The 27176-nt window shown below is 36.4% G+C and overlaps 1 protein-coding gene across 1 annotated transcript in view; it reads left to right on the forward strand.

The window, feature by feature from the left end:
- Positions 1-7703: 7703 nt before the first annotated feature.
- Positions 7704-27176, forward strand: part of LOC139719830 (uncharacterized) — a 33324-nt gene continuing 13851 nt past the window's right edge. The window contains exons 1-2 of the mRNA XM_071631217.1: positions 7704-7742; positions 17988-18171. Coding sequence (XP_071487318.1) covers positions 7704-7742; positions 17988-18171 — 223 coding nt within the window. The remainder of the gene's footprint in view (positions 7743-17987; positions 18172-27176) is intronic.

The raw sequence follows: 27176 nt of genomic DNA on the forward strand, positions 1-27176 counted from the left end.
ATAATGTAGCCGGCCGGCCGCCGCCGCTGCGCTTGCATTTGCATGCGCGATATGCATATTACAGTTACTGTACATTTACGTACGTGTACGTGTGTACAAGTACGTTATATACAGCACAGTAGGACTAGTTGTGGTAGTAGTAATTCGATCTTTCACGATCTACGGTAGATGTGACGTGAATTGTTTCTCAGATCTCGGATACAAATACATCTAATTCTGGTCTAAATTAGCTAGATATCGGTCTAACAGTAACATGACGGCTACCTTGGATAATAGATCACTGTTTTATCAGAGACTGAAGTGGATTAACTTGCACTGAAGAGTGTACCGGTACATGTACCATACCCCATGTCAGGATCACTACACAGTAGGAACAGCACTCGGAGTCGGAGACAGAAAGGGTAGGCCTAAGTGAAAACATTCTTTGATAAAATCCTCTGTAGGATAATAATGATGATATTGAATGTCCTATTTTCGATTAATACAAGGAAATATTGGACTCGCTAAGCAAAATATTGGACTTGTCTTCGACTCGTCCAATATTTGTGCATAGCTCGTCCAATATTTCCTTGTATTAATCTCAAGGCCATCCAATATCATATAATTATTACCACAGCAATGGAAAAATTGTGTTCACAATCCAAGATACAGTACAGCCAGTAATTTCACAGTCAAAGTGCATGTCATTCGGTTGTTATTATATGATGCTTTGTAACTGGAGGAGATGTATGCCCATGGGGTCATCACTAAAGTGGGTGAATGTCGTTGACCTCTGCGAGATCATCTCTGGTGACTGGCAATAGTCAAGCAGACGGTATTGACTCAGCACATTGTGCTATACAAAGGAAAAGACTGGAGTGTACTGAGTACTTGCATCTATTCTGCATGTGCAGATAATTCATTGTACAGATTGTCAATGTATCATGCATTATTGTATTGTATTGCATCGTGCCAGAGAAACCTCGCATTGGCAGTATGACATTAATGTCTGTACGGTTTATTGGAGATGATGTCTCAAGACTCATGGTGAAGTTCTCTGGTAATGGAACACAAAAGAAGAGTACTGTGGTGGACACACCCATCTACTGTTCAATACAACATCAAAGACTAGCACAGAGTATGAGAGAGAAAGAGAAAGAGATACAGTATTCATATACCACATTGTTTCTGCTATATCTCTCTCTCTTTTTCTCCCTCCTTCATCTCTTTATATCTCCCCTGCTCACATTGATCATAATGCTTCAACAATCATGAGGTACTCAGTAATGTCTAACTATTATTCCTGCCAGCCTTATACGAGGAAGAAATAGATAAAGAGAACAGCAAACACATTAATGAGACAGAGTATGAACAACCGAGAAATAATGTTTATCATCAAGCTTGCATGCTCCCCCTCAGTGTTTTGGTAACGATATCATGTGACCCTGTTTGTACTTTCAACTAGTTGATACCAAAGGAATGGGGTATCTTGGAATTATGTAATCACCAGAGGGGACTTTTCCTGTCCAGCAGTGATTAAATGATCAAGTTTGTTTATGTCCATGATGTAAGATGCAATTATCTCCTCTTATTATGTGTGATTGGTATACACACTTCATGTATAATGGTATCTTTTTGTATTCTCTGGTATAAGCCGATATTTAGCCACCACAGGACCACCACTTAAAAATGACATCCATGTCTAATGACCTATAGCTGCACTTGGTCATGAAAGAGTTAAATGTGTTCTCTCTGAGAATGCAGTGTGTATTCTGCTTTTAACTTTCTTTAGGAGGATACAGTGTAAAATTCAATGTGCAGTGACACATGTACAATGTAGTACTATTTATAAACCTGTGTGTATGTTGTGCAATGCCCCAAAGTCAGTGAGAAATACACATAACTTGAGTATCATCTTAACCCGTTGAAGACTTGTCCCGAGTATACTGTACGAGCTGAAATTTTCACATACAGATATTTTCGCGAATTGCTACTTGGAGGACATTTTCGCGTGTTGTTAATTTCGTGGTTGCTAGGTTCTAAGTGAACTTACTTATTCGCGCTTTGTTATTTTCGCGGTTCAAAGGCGATTCGCGAAATTCGCGAAAATAAAACCACCGCAAAAATTTCAGCTCGTACAGTATTCCCAGATGTGTCTGTGGGAAGTGTGTGTTAAAGGAAAATCTGCTCATCTTCAACCGGTTAACGGAGAAATCCTCACAAGAGTAATGTATGAGTGAACCCAGGGATCAATCTGTGTAGCGAAAAGTATGATGGCTTTGGGTTGCATGGGAATTATGGTCTTTTTCTCTTCTTTTTTTTTACAAACTTGAAATGTCAATTACATTCAGGGAAGCTGTGTGCAAAGGGAAAGAGGGAGAGAGAAAGAGAATAAGATGAGAGAGAGAGAGAGATAAGTATATTATATATCAAAGATTTGTAAAGATCTTTATTGAAGTGCTTTGCCTGTTCATATTATGCCATTCACTGAACTTCACATGAATGAAATCTGATAGTGGCTGATAGGTCAATAATGTTTACCGATTTTGATCATTTTTTTTTTCAATCAGTCATGTCTAGTAGTGTTTGTATCAGCTGAATGTGCCATTAGACCAGCTTCAAAACTGCCAGATGTTGGTTTTCATTTTTACTCCTTTTTGTTGTTTTCTTTCATTCTATCCTTTCTTTCTTTAGTTCCTTCCTTCTTTATTTATTCATTTTCATCTTTTATATTTTCATTTCTCTATTCATTTTATATTTTTATTTGTTTATTAATTTATTCGTTTATATCTATTCTATTGTGTCTTTATTTATCATTTTATTTCAATATTCATCCATCCATCCATCCATCCATCCATTCATTTATGCATTTATTTCCATTCCATTTGGTGAGTTCTTCACTGGCAGATGAAGTTTAGATCACGTTATTATAGATGGTGTGATGAAACAGAGAATAATGATAGTTTTTTTCTTAATATCAGTACATTTTTGCTTCTGCAGATCAATGACCACATGGGTGGGTGGATAGAGCCCCTTTCCAAATCCTAATTTATGTTCATCATAAAAGGGAGGGAATAAACAGTGTACAGACTTATTTCTTATTTCTAGGTCGCAGCAAGTTTTTGTGCATGTTTACTTGTAGCCTTGCCTTAATATTTCTCATAACATCCTGTTTCAGTTTGTGACCTATACAATCTAATCCAAGTCTGTTTGATATAGTTTCTATCAAATACTTTACTTGTTTGTAAGTTTGTTTGTTTTTTAAATGAATACTGCAGTTTTTCCCCAGAATTATGAAGTGTTGAGTATTATGAATCATTATGATCTCAATATAGCAGGTTTTTTTTTTTTTTAAACTGTAGAATGCAGATGCACAAGAAAAGGAAATCGAGAACATACTGTAATTTGATTCTCTTGTCAAAAACAAAGAAAAAATAATGAGTTGGCAGATTTGGTAGTTGATGAATGTGTAGTTATTGTACCACCCCCCCCCCCCACCCTTGTATTATACAAGGAGAAATGATGTGATAAGATGAGATATAATTAAGTAATTCCTCTGTAGGAGGGATGTCACAGGAGGCATATTTTCAACTGTCTTTCTCTATCTTAACCAGATCTCTGAATTATGATATTATTCATGAAGTTGCCATCAGAATTTGATCGTGTCGGTTTTGGCATTAACTTGAATCCTGGGTTTGTTTGTTTTGTTTTGCTTTTTTTCCACCAAATTTACATGATTGAAATGTTCACGATTTGGTGTTGATGCAGGCTTAATTTTTTACAATTTTTATATTATGCTTATAGACGTAAAAAATGCAGCTTTTACACCAAATTCTTTAAACTTTGTGTAAAGCTAGGAGTAAGACTGGGTATTGAAGTGGATTTTTTGAGGTATCATTCTAAGAGAGCATAATGGCTCAAAGTTCATCACCGAACATTGAGCTTTCGCAGTCTGATTCAAGACATACGGAACTGCCAATACTCTGAAACATAGTGATTGTGCAGGTAGAAAGGTCTAAGACTTGTGCTGGTGTAATACAGTACCAATTTCAGTCATGTGAAGCTGTGAAACCAGGAGTTGGATAATATTTGAGAAAAGATTTTCACAGTGATGGTACTACAAGGATACATTGTACTAGAAGTTCCATTTTTTGATGTGTAAATAGGGAAAGCACTAATTGTGTGGTGATAACGTGTGCAATCTTTTGGTGTTTTATTAATATTGAATAAATTAGATACATTTATACATCACCATCACTGTGTATCTTGATAATTTTATGTCATGTGTAAGCAGTGAAGAAAAAAAAAGTTGTTGCAAAAAGTTTGAATGATGGTATTAGAAGATGACCATGGTGTGTTATGAGGCACCGTGAAAGAGTTATTATGGTCATGTGAATACTATTGCCAAATGATGCTGGTGCAATATTCCTGTTGTTTGTATGCATGTTTATGTGTGTGTAAAATGTCTGTTTTATGGCTTATCTGGAGGATGTTCATGAAGATTATGAAATGCTTTTATCTTCTCAGGAAGAATTCCAGTTTTCTCACAATGTCAACTAAGATGACATTTTGGTTTGTGTGTGTACACAACAACACCAAAATGATTGCAGGTAGCTGTGCTTGAGATTTTACAGTAAATGATGCCAAAAGTGATGATTATGAAAATTGTGACAAAGACAAAAATGATGATAATAATGATAATGATGATGATAATAACAATAATAATAATAACAATAACAATAGTTATAATTATTATAATTGTTATTATTATTATTTTTTTGTGTAATCACACTCTCACTGTGTATACAAAGAGACTCTAAAAAACACAAAAAATCATACGATACAGCATGTACATCAGAAAAAGAAATCTTTTAGGTTTGTCTTCATAGATTAATTTAGAAAAGTGAATCAGCCAGAAATCAATTGCATTTTATAGCTGGTTTATATTCTTCTAAGTAGCTATAAATAAGTTTGAAAGGGCAGACATATTGACAATTGATGTGAGAGAAATTAAAATTCTATTTTCACGTAACCCTTTGATAGGGTGTATTATGTACATTGGTGTTACAAAAAACATTTCCCACTTTTGATGCTTCATAGCTCAAAAACTACATATCAGATAAAACTGTCATTGATATGAGACATAGCTGAATAGTGTACAATTTAGTTGGAGGTGATTTGAATATGAAAACCCAGATCAGATCAACTAATTTCAAAGTTAGTTTCCAGATTTTGGTCAAATTTTAACCCTCTGTACAAAACTGAACTTTACACAGGAACTAATGATGTGTATGTGAGTGTGTACTTACAATGACCCTGAACAATGGACCTGGATACCACCTGTTTAGAGCTCTGCTCCAAGGCACATGAATGCTTTATTATACAAATGATGCACAGGATAGAGTGCGTTAGTGGAGATGTAGTGCACTCAAGGGTATTTACAGTTGTGAAACATGCACTACATTGTAAATACCCGAGAGTGAGCTGCATCTCCACTAACGCCACGAAATAATCCTGTGCATCATTTGTTTTATAAAATGAGTCGAAAACTAACAGCATTTTCCACGTACCTTTGTGGGTCAATACCAGTCAGCTACATGTAGCACTCGCTCAAGAGTCAAGATGTCCGAAGATGTTCGTCCCAAACATTTACGCACGTCGCACTCGGAAATCCCGCACATATAAGTACTGTACATATAAGAGTATACGTACGCCACACATGTCATGCACACAAGAAAGGCCGGCCGGCCGGCAGCCCGAACTAGAAGTTGTTTACAGGATTGACAGCGTGTATAGTAGCGCGCGACGCACTTGTAACAACTGATTGAGTGCGCACTGCTAGTGTAAACATTGTGACGTCAGGCCGTGCATGTTAGTGAGAAATTAATGCATGCACACGTGACTCATTTCTGCGCTTCCAATTGGCTACATTCTTGAACCCATTTTATAATAATTATTCATGATTGATTGCCTGGGCACTGCTAGTCTGAATTCCTAGTAAAGGGTGAAATGCATGCACATGAAAAAAGAGAGCACGTGTTTCCCTGTGCTTGCATACACCACATTTCAGAATAAATGAAGACTAGCTGTGATAGTGGAATTTCTCATGAATAGATAATAGAGCATTCAAATAATAATAATAATAATGACATTTTATAGTGCATATAACAAATGAATGTTCCCTATGCGCTTTACAATCTCATCACAAAACATACTGTAAGTAACAATTTACTTTCAATACACACACACATGTACAAAATTTTTTTTTTTTTCAATTCACAAATAAATAAGTCTTGGTCATTACCCAGGATCATTGTCTGGGTGTCAACCACACACTCCCATACACACCAACTGACTTCTGTGCAAAGTTGACATTTTGTACAGAGGGTTGAAAATAGAGCAAAATCTGAAACCTAACTGAAAAACTAATGTTTAATTCAATGAAACTGAATTATGCTGTCATTTTGAAATTGCCTTCAACAAAATTGTACACTATGCAGCTATTGCTCATATCAATGTCAGTGTTATCTGGTATATAGTTTTTGAAATATTAAGGATCAAAAGTGGGAAATGTTTTTTGTAACATGTAGTACTTACATAAGCATGCATGCATACATACATACAATGTATATAGCATTATGCATGTGCATGTAGATATATATATATATATATATATATATATATATATATATATATATATAAGAGATAGAGAGAGAGAGAGAGAGAGAGAGAGAGGGTTTCATTGAAAAAACAAGGTAACTCCACTTCTGTTAAGTTGAGATATTTGAGATAAAAGCTGCTAAAAGACTGAAAAAATAATAAAAATGTTCAGGTGAGTTATCTGGCACTGAAAAGTTTTATTTTGCTTGATCGATGGAGTTACTTTAAAAGTGTTAAAAATTATGCATAGCCTGTTTTGCAATGAAACTCTCCATATAATAATATGTATATATGCATGTAGGCATATATATATATATGTATATATATACATAAATATCTATAAATATACATATAAATATATGTTTATACATATATATATACATATGTATACATACATATATATATATATATATATATATATATATATATATATATACATATGTATACATATATATATATATATATATATATACATGTATGAAATACTGCATGTACCATTTATTTCATGAGTTGAATAGTTTGCAAATTGGGACTTGTGATTAAGACAATTTTGCAAGTGATCAAATGAGAACCACAGAGGGGTGACTGAATGAGAAACAAGTATTTTCCCTTTTCACGAAAAAAATTGAATGATTTCCTATATCTTGCAGGCAATATAGGGCCTACTGGGCATTTGTTTATGGATACTAGCAAAAGTTCCACAAGTTCTTGAGTTGACTCATGAATTTGCAATTATAACAGAGCATATGTAGTATTGACTAGCAGAGTTAGAAACAGGTCGAGACAGGTAAAATTTTACATATATGATTCATTTTAAAATCATTTATAAAATCTTGGATGACTGTATTCATATAGCGTCTGCAGTAAAATGTCATAGAGTTGTAAGCCAAAGTATGACTAATATAGATCTGTCGGGTTCATGAAATGCGCTAGTGTGAAGTTAGCAGTCAGCATTTTGTATTACGTATGATCACTTGGAAGACACCATACATATCGTTGTCCAGAGTGATGTTTCATGATAGGCTAACTTCAACCGAAATTACTGTATAAAGTAAATATAAACAATGGCGTCTGTGGGCCAGGGCGCGGAGGTGATATACAAGGTAAATTTGAAGGTTTGATGTTTGATTCAGCCACATTTTTCGTGTAATTCACAGTCTTTTATCTGTATGTAGATTTTCACACGGATTTTAGATACGAATAAGTGTTTCACATCTATGAAATGCCCATTTTTCCATGTCATTTTCGTGTGTGTGGTGCGGATTGTGGAAGCGCGTGCAGCCCAGATATCACTACTGGTTGTGGGACTCCCAGCGGGCTGGACTCGGCTGTGTTGGAGATCAATTCCGCTCCACTGCAGAAGATTGAGTGGTGCATGGTGGGTGTGCGCGCAAGTCAGTGTACATCGTACCAGTTCAACGCGGGTAGCCCAGCCAGCGCAGCGCGGCAGCACATACACAGTAGGATCCGGAAATGACACAAATCTATTGAAACAGTACAGGTCAGTAGCGGTATTGACATGCTTAGTACTCGTACTCATTTTGTAGTTGTACGGTGTGTGTTGTAAGTGAGCAAAGCGCCCATATGACAGTATTTTCAGTATCATTAGGTGCCTCAATAACGATCAAATTCAATTTGCTAGAGTGATTTTTAGGGGCAGAATTAGAAATTACATACTTTTGAGCCGTAGTTGCACACCAGTTGACCAGATAGAAAGAGGCCCTCATAAATAATTACAGTCATGCATGCAGTATATTTACAGTCAGTAAATTAATTCTGAGACACAAGTCCATCATCAATACTCAACTATTGTATTTATATTGATCAAGTGACTTGATTTTTAATAGCCAAGACTGAATTTTACTCATGCCAATTTAAGGTGCTGATGCCCTCACCTTCCCTACGCCACGCTGTGTAAGTCTCTTTTAACCCATTGGGCTGAGGATGAGTCCCAAGTATACTCGGGCAAGTGTCTATGGGAAATACGAATTGTATAGCAAAATCAGTCCATCTTCAACAGGTTAATATTGACCTGTGCAGCGACATCAATCTTCTAGTATAAATTATAGTATAGACTGCTAGGATTTCTTTTAGGCCTTGCATCTACATGTGTAGTTGGCATTGACTTATTATACTATACATCGCCACAAGAATGAGATATGTTGTAATCTCTTTATAATTGAATATTCAGTACTTCTGTGATATTCCACTCACTAACAATGATTTCTATGAAATGAGGAAAGGGGTTGCACAGGCTATGATAATTTTTACCAAAAACATTCATGAGATTACTGATATTTTTGTCTCTGCCAGCTCCGATAACAAGAAGGTTTATGTTGTTGTTGTTTGTTGTTGTTGTTGTTTTTTTTTGGGGGGGGGCATTGGTTTGTCATTCTGTCTGTCTGCCTAGCTATCTGTTTGTTTGTTTGCAAAATAAGTAAAAAATTGATGAATGGACTGAGATGAAATTTGTAAGAAGAGCTGATTTTGACACAAGGAACCGGTGATTACATTTTGGTAGTAATCTGGATGACAGTCTAAATCCTGTTTTGTTTTTGTTTTTGGAGTTTTTGTGTGTGTGTGTAATTTTTGAAGGATTCTTTATCATTGGGCCAACATAGGGCCTACAAATGAGGGAATTAAATCTTTGCATATTTGAGGTGTGCATGCATGCAAAGAGGGTGTGCTCGAGGTGCAGTGCTGTGAAAGAAACCAAGGTAGAGACACTAGAAAGGATTCTTTACCATTGGGAAATAGAGCCATTTTTGGCATGGGTGGAAATGAGCTGCTTTGCAGAGGTCTAATTCTTGCTAGTTTTGACAAGCAAAATTTGAACGTTCCAAGAGGATGACATTATTGTCATCTTATTTGTATGTGTGGCTGAGACGAATTTATCACTGTCTGTTGAAAACATAAAGTTGTAATATTCCATAACTTTCTTGTAAATACTAATTATTATCTCAGGTCAGATTTTGCCTAGACTTTTATGATTCTGCTCATTAGATTTTCCCTTAAATGTGATTTAACTTTGATATGATCCAGTGTGGAAAGTTACACTTTGAGACTTCAATTTCTTAAAGTGAGTTTCCGTTGCTTTTGTGTACTCAATTCTTAAATTGTATATAGCGCACTGTGCCTGATCAAAATAATGCCATTCAGCTACAATTCAATGTACCTGGAGTCACTGGAGGTGCTGGCCATTGGGGATTCTTATCATTTGCCTGTGTTCCAGAATGTCTATATTCTGTGCCTCCAGTTGTTTTTCATTCCTGTCTGTTTAGACTGCAAGCTCAGATTTGGTTGCAGCATTTAATTCACTGTAGCTGGATGCCATTGTCTGTATAGAAATATGCACTTCAGTATCAAAAAGATAAAAACATTACATATAGTTGCCTTTTACTTGAGTAACATTTTAAGCACAATGTTCTAAACTTCATCCCTGGAACCCCCTGATCTTATACTACAGCCAATAACCACATGTGTATACTACATCACTATGCGTCTATTATTGTGTGTGCATGGTAGATATACGTATGTCACCCATTGTACCATTTCACATGCTGGTCATGTACATGCATTGATCTACTAGTACAGTTGAACCTCTCTTATCCGGCCTCCCTTTATCCGGATCTCTCTATTATACGGACGCAATCTCGCCGTGATTTTCTTTTTTTTTTTTATAATTACGGGAGGAAAGGGGGATTCCCATACGTAACTCCTTGAGAACTCCTACACAAACACACATGAATTACATATACTTGATACATTTCTTAATAATTATTTAGGTAAATCATCCCAAGAATTTATAAAAGAAAATGATTTCATTCTTGCAAACATGAACCTCTATTTTGGGGTCTGTTACTGAGTGTAACAATGAAAAGGTTGCAGTATACACATTACTACATGTGGTACTACAATGGGCTACATCAGTACATGTGTATGTACATGTACATGTATAAAGCATTGAGTCTCCCGTATCCGGCCAAATCCTTTATCCGGATGAGCCCCGGTCCCGACTTGTCCGGATACGAGAGGTTCAACTGTATTATGTAGACCTTCACCCTGTGTATTACGCTCTCTTATTTTTGATAGGCTAATTGAATTTCAGTCTGTACTTGATGGCATTCGTTTGTTTCTTGTTGAGCCACTGGATAATTGAACATTGGCCTACATTGTATATATGTCACCAGGGTTAGCCTTACCCAAGTTTGTCTTTGAAAAAATAACAACAAGTATCACAATTCCTTGATCAGGGCTAGCAATGTGTTCGTTTGGCAAAATACTGTTTGTTTTTTTCCCCTCTGTTGTATAACATTAGAGTGAAAGTTAGAAAGAAAATGTGCCAAAAGAATTGTCATAGAAATGAATTTGTCTGTTTCCCTTTTCCAATATCCTCATACCCGTGATTCGCCATTTTCCGTCCAAGAACTGTTGTTATTTTCTGCGACATATATGAGGAATTACTGGATCCCCATACATGGTGTATTATATGGTTTGCTGTTGTAATGAAAATGTACAGCATCAGTGACAAGATAGTCACTTTTGAAAGTACACAATCCAAAATGAAATTGAAATTTTTCCAATCTGGTTTTAGAAAACTTTAATGGAAGTGGAATTTGTCTCACAGAGTTGTGTGGCAGAATGCAACCAGAAGAAACCAGGCATGACTAGAAAACCAGGGTGATTAATCTTGAAGATCAGTGTGGGTTTTATTTTTCATTGAACTTCTTCTCTTAAAGTAAAAAAACACAACACACTACATCACTTCCATCATGGTCCATTTTGAAACAATAAAAGGAAATCCACAATGCTGACAGGGTCTTCCCTTTCCCCACACATAGTGAAATAAACAGGAAAGACGACTAAACACTGCGCCAAACCGATCGATGTGGAATGGGCCGGCCACATTTTTTAGAGGAGAAAATCTTACACCCCCGTTTCGAGGTATAATAAAGAGACTGCTTGACTGCGAACAGTGACCACTTGTGGTTTGGCTCTTAGTGATGAGACGTACACAGTACCAATACCAGTTTCTTGTTCTTGACCGAGTCAGATGATCTCTTCCAGCTGATCTCTTCCAGCTGTGTGTGTTGTCTTGAAACAAGACTACATTGTATGTAGAGTGAGTCTGGATTATACCACTTGCGTATATATATATATATATGTGCAATATGTATTCATGGCTCAGTCATCTTTTGTAAATACCAAGGGATATTATTACCAATCCAAGTCCAAGATAAGGTCCCCTCAGAAGGCAAAATTTCATCTTTGCTCAATATTGACATATTTGGTATCATTTTGAAGCTTATGAGTTGAAGTTTTGATTTCCATGGAGGAAAAAATGATTTTATGTAAATTTATGCAAATTTCAAAGGCTTCATTTGCATAAATGTAAAACACAGCGTTACGTATGGGACATTTATAAAAATTCATATTTATTCAAAGGAAAGCAAATTATATTTGATTAATGTGTGGACAGAAGAAGTTCATCAAATAGTTTAACTTGGTATGAAAATTTAGGGTTTATGCAAATGAAATGCAAATTAGCTCGTGTCCTATCATGAGATGTCCCATACGTAACAAAATGAGGTCTTTTTTTAGGTTTTTTCTGAAATTGCTAAGGTTATTTGAGTGCCCTTTTGGAAAGTTCTAATTTATTGTTTAGAGAAATTAAATACCATAGAAAAAAGAAAAAACAGCAAAAGAAATATTTTTTATTAGGCATTGAAATAATGTTACGTATGGGACAAATGCGTTTCGTATGGGACATCCTCATATATATTGCATGTGAATGCATGTAGCTAGCTGGGAAGGTCTCTCAGTACACAAATGGTCAATCATCCTGAAGAAAGCATCCCAACTTTGTAGCTACTTTTTGAGTTATAGACACTTGAAACAATACATGTACTTGACTGAACAATTTTCAGAAAGGGGATGGGGAAGATCGCAAAATACACAATGAAAATCAGCATAAAGGGATGGTATAGTTTTTGTAGAAATGGGGATTAAGTTTTCAACATTTAATGAGATGACTGGAAACCAATAGTATGAATTACTAAAGAGCATACAATTCTAAGACTAGGGGAATTCAAAGTTAATTTGATGGAGATCCAATTTGAAATGGTTGTGATATCAAAAAAAGAAAATAAAGTAAAATGATTTTTTTTTTAATTGCAAGTGATACACAAATTGTCCTTATTCAGTTTTCAGTAGTAGCCACAACAAAATTCATGGGTATACATACTGAGATGTGACTCAAATCAATGACCTGACTGCTAGACAGACATCATACATCTACTCGATTACTGGAATTCTATGCAGCAGGTATTGCTTATCTATTAAAATTAATATTTCTTGTGTCAAGTTGTTTTTCATTGAAACTAAATGGCAAACTGCCCTTCATCAATGGAAGTAAACACTTTAAACTATTCAATTTTTCAGTAGTAACTATCCTGATAAAAATAGGGCATACATACATGTACTCAGGTTGGTCATAAAAAATATAGAATATGATTGAATATGATTATGATGGTAGATATTTGGGGGATATTGTTCCCTTGACAATCTGGATCAGTATTTGAGTAATTTCAACTGATTCCACCTCAATAATTATGCAAAAATTTGTTTATGGGTATTTTGCAAAATTATTTTGCAAAATACCCATAAACATGGTTCTCCACACACTAAACGAATGGGGGACAAAGGGCATACATACTCAGGTTGGTCATAAAGATATAAAAATATGATTGAATATGACTATGATGGTGAATATTTGGGGAATATTGTTTCCTTGACAATCTGGATCAGTATTTGAGTAGTTTCAACTGATTTTACTTCAACTGTATGCAAAATACCCATAAACATGGTTCTCCACACACTAAATGAATGGGGGACAAAGTGTCCCATACGTAACTGTCCCATACGCAACACGTCATGTCTGTCTTTAATTAGAACCTGTAATTAGAGCTTTTTCCCATACGTAACGGCACATATTTTCTCTTCTAGAATGTAATTGTCAAGGTCATTTTTCTCAATTTTTTACATGATTATACTTCTTCTAGATATCAATCACCATGGTAAAGTTCAATATGATCAAAGGCCAATAACACTATTTTTCAGGTCATAAAAGTCTCTGAATGTCCCATACGTAACGCGCGTGTTATCTTGGACTTGCCCTGTAATGAAACATGGAAAAAATGTGTTGATAACTCATAGTCCCCCCCGCCCCCACACACACACATAAATACATTTACATTGAATGCTCGGTTTGTTTTATGCTGATAATGGCAGCATCAGAATTATCTGAGTAGATCCCCCCCAAAAAAAAAATAAAAAAAAAAATAAAAAAAAATAAAAGAAAATGAATTAATTAAAAAAAAATAAACAAAATAAAAGAAAAGAAATAATATAAATAAATAAAATGAATAAATAGATAACATTCTCATGTCATATACTGAGGTTTATTTGACCTATGCAGTGCATTCCAGTATTTGCCTGAAATGAACATGAAGAACTGGATTTGATTACTAACTTGATAACTAGTAACTGTTATATTACTACAAATCTGTTACAATCAAGTGCCTTCGGAAGAAATGTATCTAAGGGTTGATAGGTTGTATACAAAACTTTCTTCTTGACCCGTAATTACTTCTTTGAATATATGTACAACTTGCACATTTTTTGTGTTTATACAATGTAGAAAATGCCTTGGACCATTGATGATAGCACAAACCCTGGTATCAAAGAAAGCACAGGCAAAAAGATGTCTTTAATAGCCACGTTGTATCCAAATAAATTGATATTGCCAGAAAATCAAGAAATGCATGATTAGCCTCCACAAGATCGTGGTGTTCTCAGAATTTGATGTTTTCTTTGCTCCCCCAAACTTACATTGTACGTACTTCGTATTTATGTTTATAATTTATATGAATCATATTGCATTCTATACATTTATAGTGCTCAGTTAACTGTACCCCCCCCCCAAAAAAAAAAAGAAAGAAAGAAAGAAAGAAAGAAAGCAAGAAAAGATTGTGCTCCATATTTCACATATGCTGTGGAGATCACAGGAGGTAATTTCAGATGCCATGGTAACATGCTGTGTAAAAGTGAAATATTTCATATTTGAATAGTTTTCTACTAGACTTTTGAATATGTTCAGAATTACTCAAGATACAGAGTGCATCAGCTTTTGATATTTGAACAATTAGAAATTAGAAATTGTTAATTTCAATTTTCAAAAAGAATCTTGAAAAGTTCTTATGTTCTTTTTGAGCTTGTTGTTGCAACAATTGTACTAGCATATCGTCGCTGGGGCGACAAGACCTCGTATGTACAAAATGTCAAATGTTCAGGAGAGCAAAAAAACATGGCGGCCAGAGCACTATAGCGAATGGGATAGCCTTTCCTTTGAAATACCATGGAGGCTCCATTTTTCAAGTAAGACAATTAGGATTTGGACAGGACATTATTTGACTATTGATCCAAAGAAGCCATTTTCACCAAAATTGCAGATACATGTACAAGGTCTTGTCACCCCAGCGACGATATGTAAAATGCATTTGTCAGTATCATACTGGACATGAGCTATAGATGAAATGCTAGTACAGGCAAGACAGTCAGGAGCAACAGTGTGTATCAGCAGATATACATACAATGTACATACGTGTCCTTGTAGTGTATACTACATGTATATCAATTTCATATCATCATACTGTTTAATGTAATGTAGGGGTACATGTAGAACAATTTCTGGGAGTTGTACATTCATAGAGCTCAAAGGAAGAAGAGCTGCGATATAGGAGTGCTGCAGCACGACAGTGTGTGCAATTCCATACAAGAAACGTCACGTGGACACATTTCATGTGACCTGTTTATTTATGCAGACATACGTGTACCTGCATGTACTGTATACAGTATGTGTCAACATAATACATTTCCATGGTAGCATCCACTGCCACAGAATATGGCTGGCACAGAATGAGATAGCTACACTGTACTGTGCCTTGAGACCAAATTTTTATCGTGTTTAAAACTTTATCTGTGAGATAAAACAACAAACAACAACATAAAAAGCCCTCACTTTAGTCACAACCCTTTGCGTGTCGGATGTCCTCTCGAAAACAGGAAACTCGGGAGCTACTGCGGGGTCAGAAACGGTGACGTTAGTCGGCTCCGACAATGCCAAGTGATGATTCCCAAGCTTGTCCTTACCCAGCATGCATTGCAACACTTGATTAGTTTAATTACCCATATGTGCCAGTGATACTATAACCTTGGTTCCCTTTTTTTCAGGAGTGATATAAATCGCACTTGAAACTTTAGCTCGAGTGCACTCTGGGCTGAGGCAGCCAGCTAGGGAATTATCGTGTCACTGTGGAACAAAGTGCTCAAGAATTTATTTTCAATATAGAGGAATACTTTGGATATATTCTTGATTGTACGCAGGATTTTTGTTGTAGTTGTTGTTGCGGAAAGAAAGCTTTGTCCACCTGTTTCGGGCTAGCCTTGTCAGTGCTTTGATTGACTTTAAAATAAATAGAGGGTTTAAACAGGTCGGGAGATGGCACCACGAAACACAGACCTGGTCCTGACAAGTAATGACAATACTCGCTACTGCTTCTACTTCAAAGTGAGTTTTGCAACCTTTGCAACCTTTTCACCGAATGCTGGCCAGCTTTGCTCCTCCGTTGATGGATTAACTTTTTTTTTTTCTCAGCTTGCACCACCAGAATGATTACCTGTCAGACTTTGATAATACTTTAACCAATCAAGTTTCAGAAACAATATTTCAGTTTGCCATTATATCTTTTTAATCATAAATTTTACTATTCATTGTTGTATTCATTGTTCATTGGTAAGAAAAAAATCTCTTTCTTCTGTGTCCTGTGTTGTTAATGTATAATTGTTTAAGTTGCAGAAGTTTCCTCAAGCATTTTTAGCTAAATTGTGAGTTAGTTTTAAATTGGCAACAGACTATAACAAGATAGAAAGATCCTGTCTCCCTCTCTCAAATTGGTAATATTTTTCATTTCTATTTGACTTGTACAGAGTTACTTCATTTTACTTCATTCAACCATGCAGTTAAAGCTTTTCCAGTATACACTGTAAGATATGTGATGAAATTCAGAGTTGCCAATTTGATGATGGCAAGAAGATAACTCTTGCAGTAGTGTTCCCCTCAGCCCTTGATGGGTTAACAGTGGCAAAATATGTATTTGGGCCTCTCTTACGAGCTTTGAACAGGTGCCCCACTGTGAACCCTCTCACTGTGAACACCAACTTCTCAAACTTCCACTATCATCGCGTTCAGATAGGTTGCCGACGGTAGTGACATGTACTTAAGGTCTATGCATGCTGCTGGTGTCAGTTTTGGCATGCCCGATACAGTATCTTGTACCATAGACCTAGTGAAAAAGAAGGAATCTACCTGGAATTTTAACCTACAATACCACATGTACTACATTGACACTACCAACTGATCTGAAGCTATTAAAGTCGTGGCAGGGATACGAAAGAATTATCCTCTAAATTACTACACTCTTTCAGCAAAAAAAAAAAGCAGAGCAAAACGAAGCGAAAAACAAAATTTTCATCAAATTTATGAGTAATTCTATTGATGTGCTGTCATTTCCTTTCTTATCTACTATTACTATTACTATTATTATTTATAGTGCGCTTTTCCCACAAGGCCCAAAGCGCTTACAATCAATTCAAAACATGTACGACAGTATTATAATTGGATAAATGTTACAGCTACGAACTAGTTGCTACTGAAAAGATGTGTTTTCAAGGCTTTTTTGAACACACTGACTGATGGAGACTGTCTCACGGTAAGTGGTAAATTGTTCCAGTGCTTTGAAGCAGACACAGTAAATGTCCTATCACTGGCTAAGGTGCGAGTAACAGAATATGTGAGACGAAGCGGATCACTAGATGACCTCAAATTTCTAGTAGGTGTATATAAAGTCAAACAGGCGTCTAGATATTTCGGAGCTTGATCGTTAAGGATTTTATAAACAAACAAAACTAATTTGAAAATTATCCGTTGCTTCAAAGGAAGCCAGTGCAACGACTTCAGAAGTAGCTGAGATGGGTAGTCCCTAGAAACCTGAAACACTAATCGGGCTGCCCAATTTTGAAGTCGCTGCACACGATCCAGTTGAGTTGAAGGAATGGAAGAGAGAAGCCCGTTACAATAATCTATACGGGATAGAACTAAAGAGCGCACTGCGTTATGACATGCAGATTGATCAATAAATCTCCTAAATCTAGCAATATTTCTTCTCCCTCCTCCTCCCCCCCCCCCCCCCCCTCCCCCATTTTTTGATCGATCATAATGACTTATACAGGGCTGGCTCAAAAAGGCTGTGGAACCGGAGGCAGACTCCAAAAAGAAGAACTTCCTCAACAGGCATTCGTCCAGCTGGAAGAAACGCTACGTGGTGTTGCTACGGGAGACGGATGATGGGCAGGATGCAGCCACAGTCCTCATCTTCGACAAGGAGGTCGGCACAAACTTTGACAAACCCAAGAGTAAGTGAAAGTCATCATTAAGGTCAAGAGGACTTTCAATACATGTTATTTTTTTATATACCAAAACTCTAATGCAAGACCTGGTACTGTAGAAATTGTATGCTATGTGCCATCGCCTGCCTCACGATCCAAAGTACCCCGGTTCGATTCCAAGTCCCACTGAGCAATGTTGTGTGTAATCATAACGTCCCCTCGAGCAAGAGGCAAAACACTCTGTCCCTTGGATAGGACATAAAATGGAGGTCCCATGTGTGAGAAAATCACAACTCATTCACGTAAAAGATCCCACTTCATTTATTCATCGCAAAGAGCAGGGTGATTAACCCGGTGATGTGGTCTCGCCTAACATCCAGCTAGACCCCTTGGGGATAGGTGAAGACCAGCTATTGCAGCTGAATATGAGCTATCGAGCCATCTTCTCAGATGGAAATGAAACAAACATATATTTTGCAAATATGTTATTTTATCTGTTGAGACTCGAAAAACAGTGTCAGGACTGGTTGGCGATCAAGAATCATATTGATGGAGTGAGAAAGAAATATTATCCCTTTTGAAGAGAAAATTTCACAATTTCCCACCTCTACAGAGATGATAATACATTTACAGTGCATGTTGTGTCATGGGAAGCAATATTTCCACGAGTTGTTCAATTTGTTAACAGATCTGTCAACCTGCAAAAAAATTCAACAAAGTAAGAATCAGCACAAAATATGGTACATTTAATACAATATCCCATACAATAATTTGTATGTCATGTAAAAAGGGCAGACTTGCTGCAAGACTTGAGTTAGGCTAGTCCATTCACATTCATATGGCACAGTTGATACTTTGATACTTTTGTATACCTCCAATGGCCAATCTCAGTCACTGAATGGTATAGACTTGGTTGAAATTCTGACAGAGGGGTAAATTGATATTGGTAATAAGATTGGGTGGCCAAATTTTGTGGTATACTGGAAAATATTGCTCTTGCTTGTACAATATCTTCTGATATCCAATTCAATGCCATCTGATTTTTATACCCAAATATGGCAAGTCTGTATCCTGTTTTGCCTTTTCAATGTGGGGCACATCCTTATTGCACTACACTGAATGAATCGACAAAAAAATTGCAACATTTGGTGTAATTTCTAATACTGCAATCTCGACGTGCCAGTGTGTGTGATGTGGCAATGTGCAATGTATGCTCAGTGTATGTTAAAGGGATCGTATAGTTCTGGTCAAGACCTAATTTCAGGTTTCTAACATTTTTTTGGTGAGATAATGAGAAACCTCTTATGAAATATGAAAGAGCATGTAATTCCATGAGGAATTCAACTTTTATTTGATGAAAATTGGTTTTGAAATAGCTGTGATATCCAAAACAGAGCGATTCTAATAAAATGTGGGACCCACATTTTATTACGATTGCTTTGCTTTACTTTGTTTTTGGATGTTTCAGTCATTTCAAACCTGATTTTCTTCAAATAATCTTTGAATTCCTCTGAAAATGGTATGCTCTGTACTATTTCATAAGTGTTTTCTTGGTATCTCACAAAAAATGAAAAGCCCAATTCTCATCTCCACCAATACTGTACCATCCCTTTAACTCTTTCAAACATATCGCTCATTGTGCCCAGCAGATTGCAACCAGATTGTATCTGAGTGCCGCATATGAAGGACAGAACATGACCTGAATCCAATATAAGTGGCAATGTCGTATTAATGGGTTCAAAGAAAAACAAGGTCATCCTTGGACAAGGTGTTCTTAGGGATGGCATAGTTTTAGATTGGGCTTCAGGTTTCCTACTTTTTTGAGAGATAATGAGAAGCCACCCCTATATGAAATATTAAAGAGCATACTATTCTAAGAGGAATTGAAAGTTTATTTGATGAATATCAGTTTTGAAATGGCCGAGATATCCAAAACCAAGAGGTCATGATAAAAGGTGGGGCCCACCTTCTATTAGCATCACTTTGTTTGACTTTGTTTTTGGATATCTGGGCCATTTTAAATCCCAATTTTCATCCATCAATAAACTTTAAATTCATCACAAAGAATTGTATGCTCGTTCACATTTCACAAGTGATTTCTAATTATCTCGCAGAAAGTTTAAAAGATTTGAATCCCCCATCTCAACCAAAACTATACCATCCCTTTAAAGTTGACCAATAGTGTCCCTCTTAGTAAGCCAAGGTGTAAAATGTGTTCCTAGCAATGCTGGGGGCTGGGGTAATGAAAATGACAGGACACTCATACAGCAGTGATAAGTAATGATATTAGGCTGCGCTGAGTAAATTATGCTCTATTGTGAATACCATTAGGAGATGGTACTTGGAGCATGCAAGGAAAATAAAACAACATTCAGAGGACGTTATTGCTTTCTTTGTTAAATTTCTTACGGCAATTTCACATAATGTCTCGGTTGGTGAGGGAGTGTATCACCAGTAGATGAATTCTATCACCAAAAGCAAACTCATTTTCCACACAATTGCCTTGTTATACCACCCAGGTATCTAACATACACTGTAATTGCTTTATGGCAGAACTTTGGAAATTTCTTTGTGAGGCATAAACATTTTTCAGGTGAGTAAAAAAACATATGTTACATGATATGTCTCCAAGAGAACCAAGGAGATAACATGTCATTTGAGTAAGATTGAAATTCATAATATTTGCAGACAAAGAACATGACACTTGTTATCGATGTTATATTGGACATTTAACTCCAGTGAGATACCAATTGAATGTGCAGTTTGTACATATTAAGGCATATCAATGGTCAAAATGTTTGTAAGACTTACTTGACATTGCTGAAAATAGTTTTTGTACCCCCGCCAAACGAAGTTTGAAGGGGTATATAGGAATCAGCGGACGGTCGGGCGGTCGGTCCGTTGCAAATCTTGCGTCGCGAACTACTTCCTCAGTTTTCAACCGATTCCCATAAAACTTGGCACAGATGTGTGCCTTGGGTTGTAGATGTGCAAGACGTATTTTTTGACAGTACCCAAAAGTACGTTGCCATGGTAACGGCATATTATGGGCAAAAATGGGTACAAATCTTGCGTCGCGAACTCCTCCCACAGTTTTTGATCAATTTTTATGAAATTAGGTGCAGATGTTCATCTGAATATGTTAATGTGCAAGACACATATTTCCGCAGTGGCAAAAAGTGCGTTGCCATGGTAACGGCATGTTATTGGTAAAATATAGGGCAAAATGCTTCATGGCAAAACTGCTTCATCAGTGTTCTTCCAATTCTCATGGAATTCATATTGAATGTTTGTCTTAGGATATAGGTCAGCATGACACATTTCTTGACAGTGACAAAAAGTATGTTGCCATGGTAACAGCTCACATATTAGCCAAAATGATGGAAAATTTTGTGTTGCAAACTACTTCCTCAGTTTTTGCCCAATTTCCATGAAACTTGGTACAGATGTGTGCCTTTGGTTGTAGATGTGCAAGACACATTTTTCGACAGTACCCGAAAGTACGTTGCCATGGTAACGGCATATTAATGGCAGAAGATCAAGGAAAGATCTTGCGGATTTAACTACTTCCTCAGTTTTTTTACCAAAGCTTATGAAATGTTGTTTTGACCAAAGCTTATAAAATGTTGTTTGGCGGGGATATAACCAGTCGCTGTAGCGACATTTCTAGTTGATATTCTGTTGCTTTTGTTTCATTGTCTGCACATGGTGTGGGAATTCTTACTTTGTCTCTTACAGTCGTCATTACCCTATCACTTGCTGTATGATCCAATGAGCTGTTGTGTGTACATGTGTGCAAAGTTTAGTTATTGACGTGTGCATTGGTGTAGATTAAAATCACTTCTAGGGATTACATGTGAGTTCAGACCAAAAGGGAAACTTACTGTACATCCAGTCATGATGACTTTTAAAATGTACACTTGCAGGAAATTGATACCAAATCAAAGAGCTCGAATAGAAAGTTACAACCAATTGATTGTCGATAAATCATAAGACATACTATCCAGTATGTACTTTAATAGTCATGTGATTATGGTGTCACATTTACAGGTTTGTGTTTGCTTTTCTTTTGTTGTTGCTCACACGAAGGAAGGATGTTACTTCCATTGTCCTGTTGGGCGTAAAAGAAAAATAATGTCACTGATGTACTATCTTGAGCAGAAAATGGTTTGAACTGCAGCATTTCTTTATAGAAAGTTGTTGAGCAATGTTATTCCACATGGTAAAAAAAAAAACACCCAAAAAATTCAAAGACTGAGCTACAATTGTGTCAAGAAAAAGGAGATAATGTTACTGATGTCTATCATCAACAGAATCCTGTTAAAAGTATGTACAGTGTTCCTTTTATAGAAATTTGTAAAGTTATGTTTTTATAAATGTCAAAATCACACAAAGTGTGAAGACTAGAGTGCTACGCGACCAAGATGGCTCATTTATAGTGCAGGGACCATACAACCAAAAACAAACAAACAAGCAAGCAAACAATGATGGGGAAAAAAAAAATCACATCACCAATATTTTTTAGTGGGGGGGAGGGGGGGCTCCCCACATTTTTCTTTTGTCTGGAAAAAAAAAAATCAGTATATTTTAAAGGTTCCATCTTTACATTCTTCCCATCTAAGCTTGGGGTTCCATTGACCCACCCACCCAGATTGGGCGTTCAAGTGCTCTGTGTCTGGATAAGGAACTTCACAAGTTATTTTCGGACTCGAGTGTCGTATGCTTTGTAGCAGTGGGGTCACGATTACCTCCCCCACTGTAACACTATGTACAGGCATCCCTGATACAGGCTTTGTATTATGATTCTGCCAAAGGCTCCCTGAAAATCCATCTCTTTTTATCCTGACTAAAGAATAAAGTGTGAAAAATTTGGGAGTTACTTTCACTTGTCATGATGTTCAGACTCATGTTCGTGTCTCCCTGATGGCTCTGTGGAACCTTGCTGATTTTGATTTATGAATGTTGGCAGCCCTGATTATCTTGGTGGCTGAACACTAATGGGTTTTTCTTCAACCCCCAAACATACAAATTTATTAAATGCATCCAGCAACCCCCCCTTCCCTGTACAAATGTGACATGCACTATAAATCAACACACAATTTTCTATTTCCATTCCTTTCAGTTCACTGTGTTGCACTCAATCATAAAAACAGCAGTTATGCATATCATATGTATGGGGCAAGCATCAGAAATTGGATCAATGCATGAAAATGAGGTAATTTCACACAGACATCAAGTTTGAAAATGATGTGCAAAGCAAAAAAAATATATATATATTTTCATGAGTACTGCTTGGGTTTCAGAGGAAAGGAAAGCCATAACTCCAGAATTTTTGGTGAGTGGAAACAGAGTATATGTAAATAATTCAATATATAAAAATCAATAATATGTGATAGATATTACATGTATGATGAATTAGAGGGAAGCATATTGAATAGGTGCAAACTCCTGCATGAATTTTGAAGTTAATCACTAGTAAATTTTCTACATACAATATTAATGGTGAGTTCACTTTCTACAGGATCTTACCACCTTGTAATACTGAGCTGACCAAGGTTACAATATTGTCATTGTTAATGCACAGTTTAGATGTACGATTCAAAATAACCAGATGTTTGGTAACAATTTGTGATGACCCAATTAGGATTGCAGGTTCAAGATGTCAAGGTAGCACAGACCAGGGGGGTGTTTCATAAAGCTGTTCGTAAAGTTACGAACAACTTACGAGCAACTGGTGATCAGTTTTGATGTGCTATACTTATCAGAATTTCCATAATTAAGCACAAGAACTGATTACCAGTCACTCGTAAGTTGTTCGTAACTTTACGAACAGCTTTATGAAACAGGGCCCAGGTGTACTTTATCTGCATAGGGTATGCACAGAACTCACCACCTACTCCAAGCTACACACAGAACTCACCACCTACTCCAGACTGTGTAGCTTATTACACAGTTACAGCCAGACTTCTATAGGCCAGTGGAATTGAAGAAATTTACCATTTCCATCGGAATTATCATCATGCTGTTATGCGATAGTCTTGAGCACACATGTTCCTGAGATACAATGGAAATGTTTTCAGGTGATATTTGCATGTCTTATTGCTGTCCATTTGGCTTCATGAAGTATTATACATAGAAAATGTCATGATATATCGATACTAATGAAACATGATACCTCCTTCAGTGTGCAGTGATTGCAGTAAGTGTCGGTAACTTGTTTTGAAAAAGAAATTAGCTGGGTACTTGGGAACATCAACAAGTGAGCACTTCAGATCAAAATATAACCGCGGAAGCCATCTTCAGAGAATTTTGAATGAAAACATTATGGATGGGATGGATTACTGATCACAGATCTTTGATTTCTTCTCAACCTTTGATTTCTTGTATTGAATACTGTAAAAGTGGAAATTTTCTCGGTGTTGAAATTTTCGCGGTGTTGAAATTTTCGCGCATTTCGCGCAACGAGAAGCTAGCGCAAAAATAAAAGCACGCAAATATTTTTGGATGCCATATGTTCCAGTACTTGATGTCTTGATTCCGCGGAATTAAAAACACGCGAAAGTCTTCTGACACGGCCAAGCGCGAAAAATTAGTCGCGCGAAAATATCCACTTTTATAGTATTGTAAGTTGCATTACCCTAGGGTATGATGAGTAAAGTGATTGTTACAAATGGTGGATTACCAAGGCAACTTACAACACATCATTCTGTCAGTCACTTGCACCTGCTGAGTACACAGGACAGAGCAATTCTATGCAAGCATATGCACACACAAAAGCAGCAATTGCCATTTTGATCCTTTTGCTTACCAGAACTGAGTATAAAACATAGTACCATACTTAAACTCTACATAGGAAATTTTCTCCTCTCTGAAACATAACTTGGAAAAAAGATTGAGCTGCACATAATATTCTATTTAGAAAATCTGTGTAGGTACTGCTTTGTTCTTCCATTCATAAATAGCATCATTACTGTGACTAGTTTATATTTCTGGTCACTTGTTGTCTATGTTGAAGAAAGAAAAAAGCAACAATCATTACTCACAAGTATTTTCAGATTTTTTGCTTTATCTCTCACGGGTGAAAGTAAAAGAGAAACAAATTGAATATTCAGTGATGTGGTTATCATTGAGGAAAGATTCAACAATGTTTTAGATTATTAAGTACCATCTTCTGTAGTGAGGGTGTATTGGTTTGCTGCCATGATACATAGAGAGGTTGTGCTGTAAATAGCATTTGATTTTTTTTTCTCTATATTTCTTCCTTTTTTTTCAAAGAGGATCTGTACAAACTCATGAGACTTTTATACAGCTTCCCACTTTGGCCGCTTCCGTCAAGAGAAATTTGTGGTATAGGCCACAGTGACAGTTCGCAGAATGTTTCGTATCAAAATTATCATCGTCCCTGCTCTCGAGTGTAAATTTTAAGGAATGTCATACCAGAATGTGGTTTGGAAAAAAAAAAAAAATAGGTCAAGCATGTATGACAGGAAAGTGCCAAACCAGTACATGTAACACACACACAAAACGAGAGTGGTTGTCATTGCTTAATAGCATTTCATCGGTGTGTCATCTGACTTTTAGTTTCTGTGTACCGTGCAGGAGGAAGTTCATTGGTATTTTATCTAGAGGGGAATTCAGTACGTAGATAAAAGTTAGTCTCAGGGAAAGAAGAAAGCAAAATTTTCTTAGTGCAACAAAGAAGATTTGATCAAAACTGGATGAAAAATAAGGAAGTTATGACATTTTGAAGTTTCACTAATCTTTCAGGAAACGGTTCTTGAACAGTCAAGATAATGCGAAGAGTGAAGTGATGATGTCATCCCCTCACTACGAAATCATACTGAACACAGAGCATTGTGCATTTATTAGGCCAAAATCAGGTTAGATCTGACCCTATGAAAAAAAAAAACAACAACAACAGGGTTACCAGATTTGTGTAAGATGTACCGGTAATTGAAAGTCTACCACCATGATATTGGGAGTCAGAAATACAACTTGTACAGTAGGGATGTACATAGTACATGTAGTGAATCTTTTTTTCCTTCCTTTTTTTTTCCGTCTTTCTTTCTTTTCTGTCTCTCTCTCTGCTCCATGTCTCCCTGTCTTCCCCCATCTATTATTCTATCTCTCTCTCCCTTTATCGTTTTTGTTGTTGATAATACTATCTCATGTACATTGTATGGTACACAGATTGGTGACACATGGTATAGTGCATAACAATGAATGTTTGACCCTACACAGGAATTGAAACTAGAAGTCATATTTTTGTTTCTTCCACCTACTCAGTTCAGCCCAGCACACATAACATGTATATATACCAATTTCCATCCTGTATTTGGTTTTCTGTTTGTTTGTTGATGGTCCTTTTTTTTCATTTTCAAGAATTTACAGTGTAATTGTACAACCTTTTATAGATTGTAGGCAGGTAGACTGCGTACAAAAGTAAACCATCTTGCTTGCCTGCTTCAAAAAGATTAATGGTTAAAAGTGACATGTGCACATAAAAGCATGCACAACTCATGCTATCTTCAAAGACACTTTCAATTAAAACATGCCAATGCTAGGCTGCAATTATCATTGTCATGCAGCATTCTGCAAAAAGATTGTTTTTGCACAGGAAAACTTGTTCCTACAAGGGGAAAAAAAAAATCATTTTGAAAACTTGCTGATACATATTATCAAACCAACCCACATCAGTTTTATTAAGATCTGACAAATGTCACAAAAGAATTTGATTTAATCACACACACAAAACAATCACCATTACTGCTTATCTGGGCCTGGATCTGTAAAATGTTGAATCTTGAACCAGTGCATGTCTTGCCTGAAAATGTCAATTTACATTATATTGAGGACGGGGTGGTTTTGCTACAACATATAGACACTTGCCTGAGTATACTCAGGACTCGTCTTCAACGGGTTATTAGATCATGTGACTTTATATGCCTAAAATAGGAAAGTCATGTGATCTAAACAATAATAGGAATATTCAGTATCAAAAGCTCTTTCACTTTCATCTGTATTTGTTCAGT

Source organism: Diadema antillarum, unplaced genomic scaffold (genome assembly GCF_040938485.1).
Source record: "Diadema antillarum isolate AM-2024a unplaced genomic scaffold, OU_Dant_1.0 scf00000115, whole genome shotgun sequence".
NCBI classification, from domain to species: Eukaryota; Metazoa; Echinodermata; class Echinoidea; order Diadematoida; family Diadematidae; genus Diadema; species Diadema antillarum.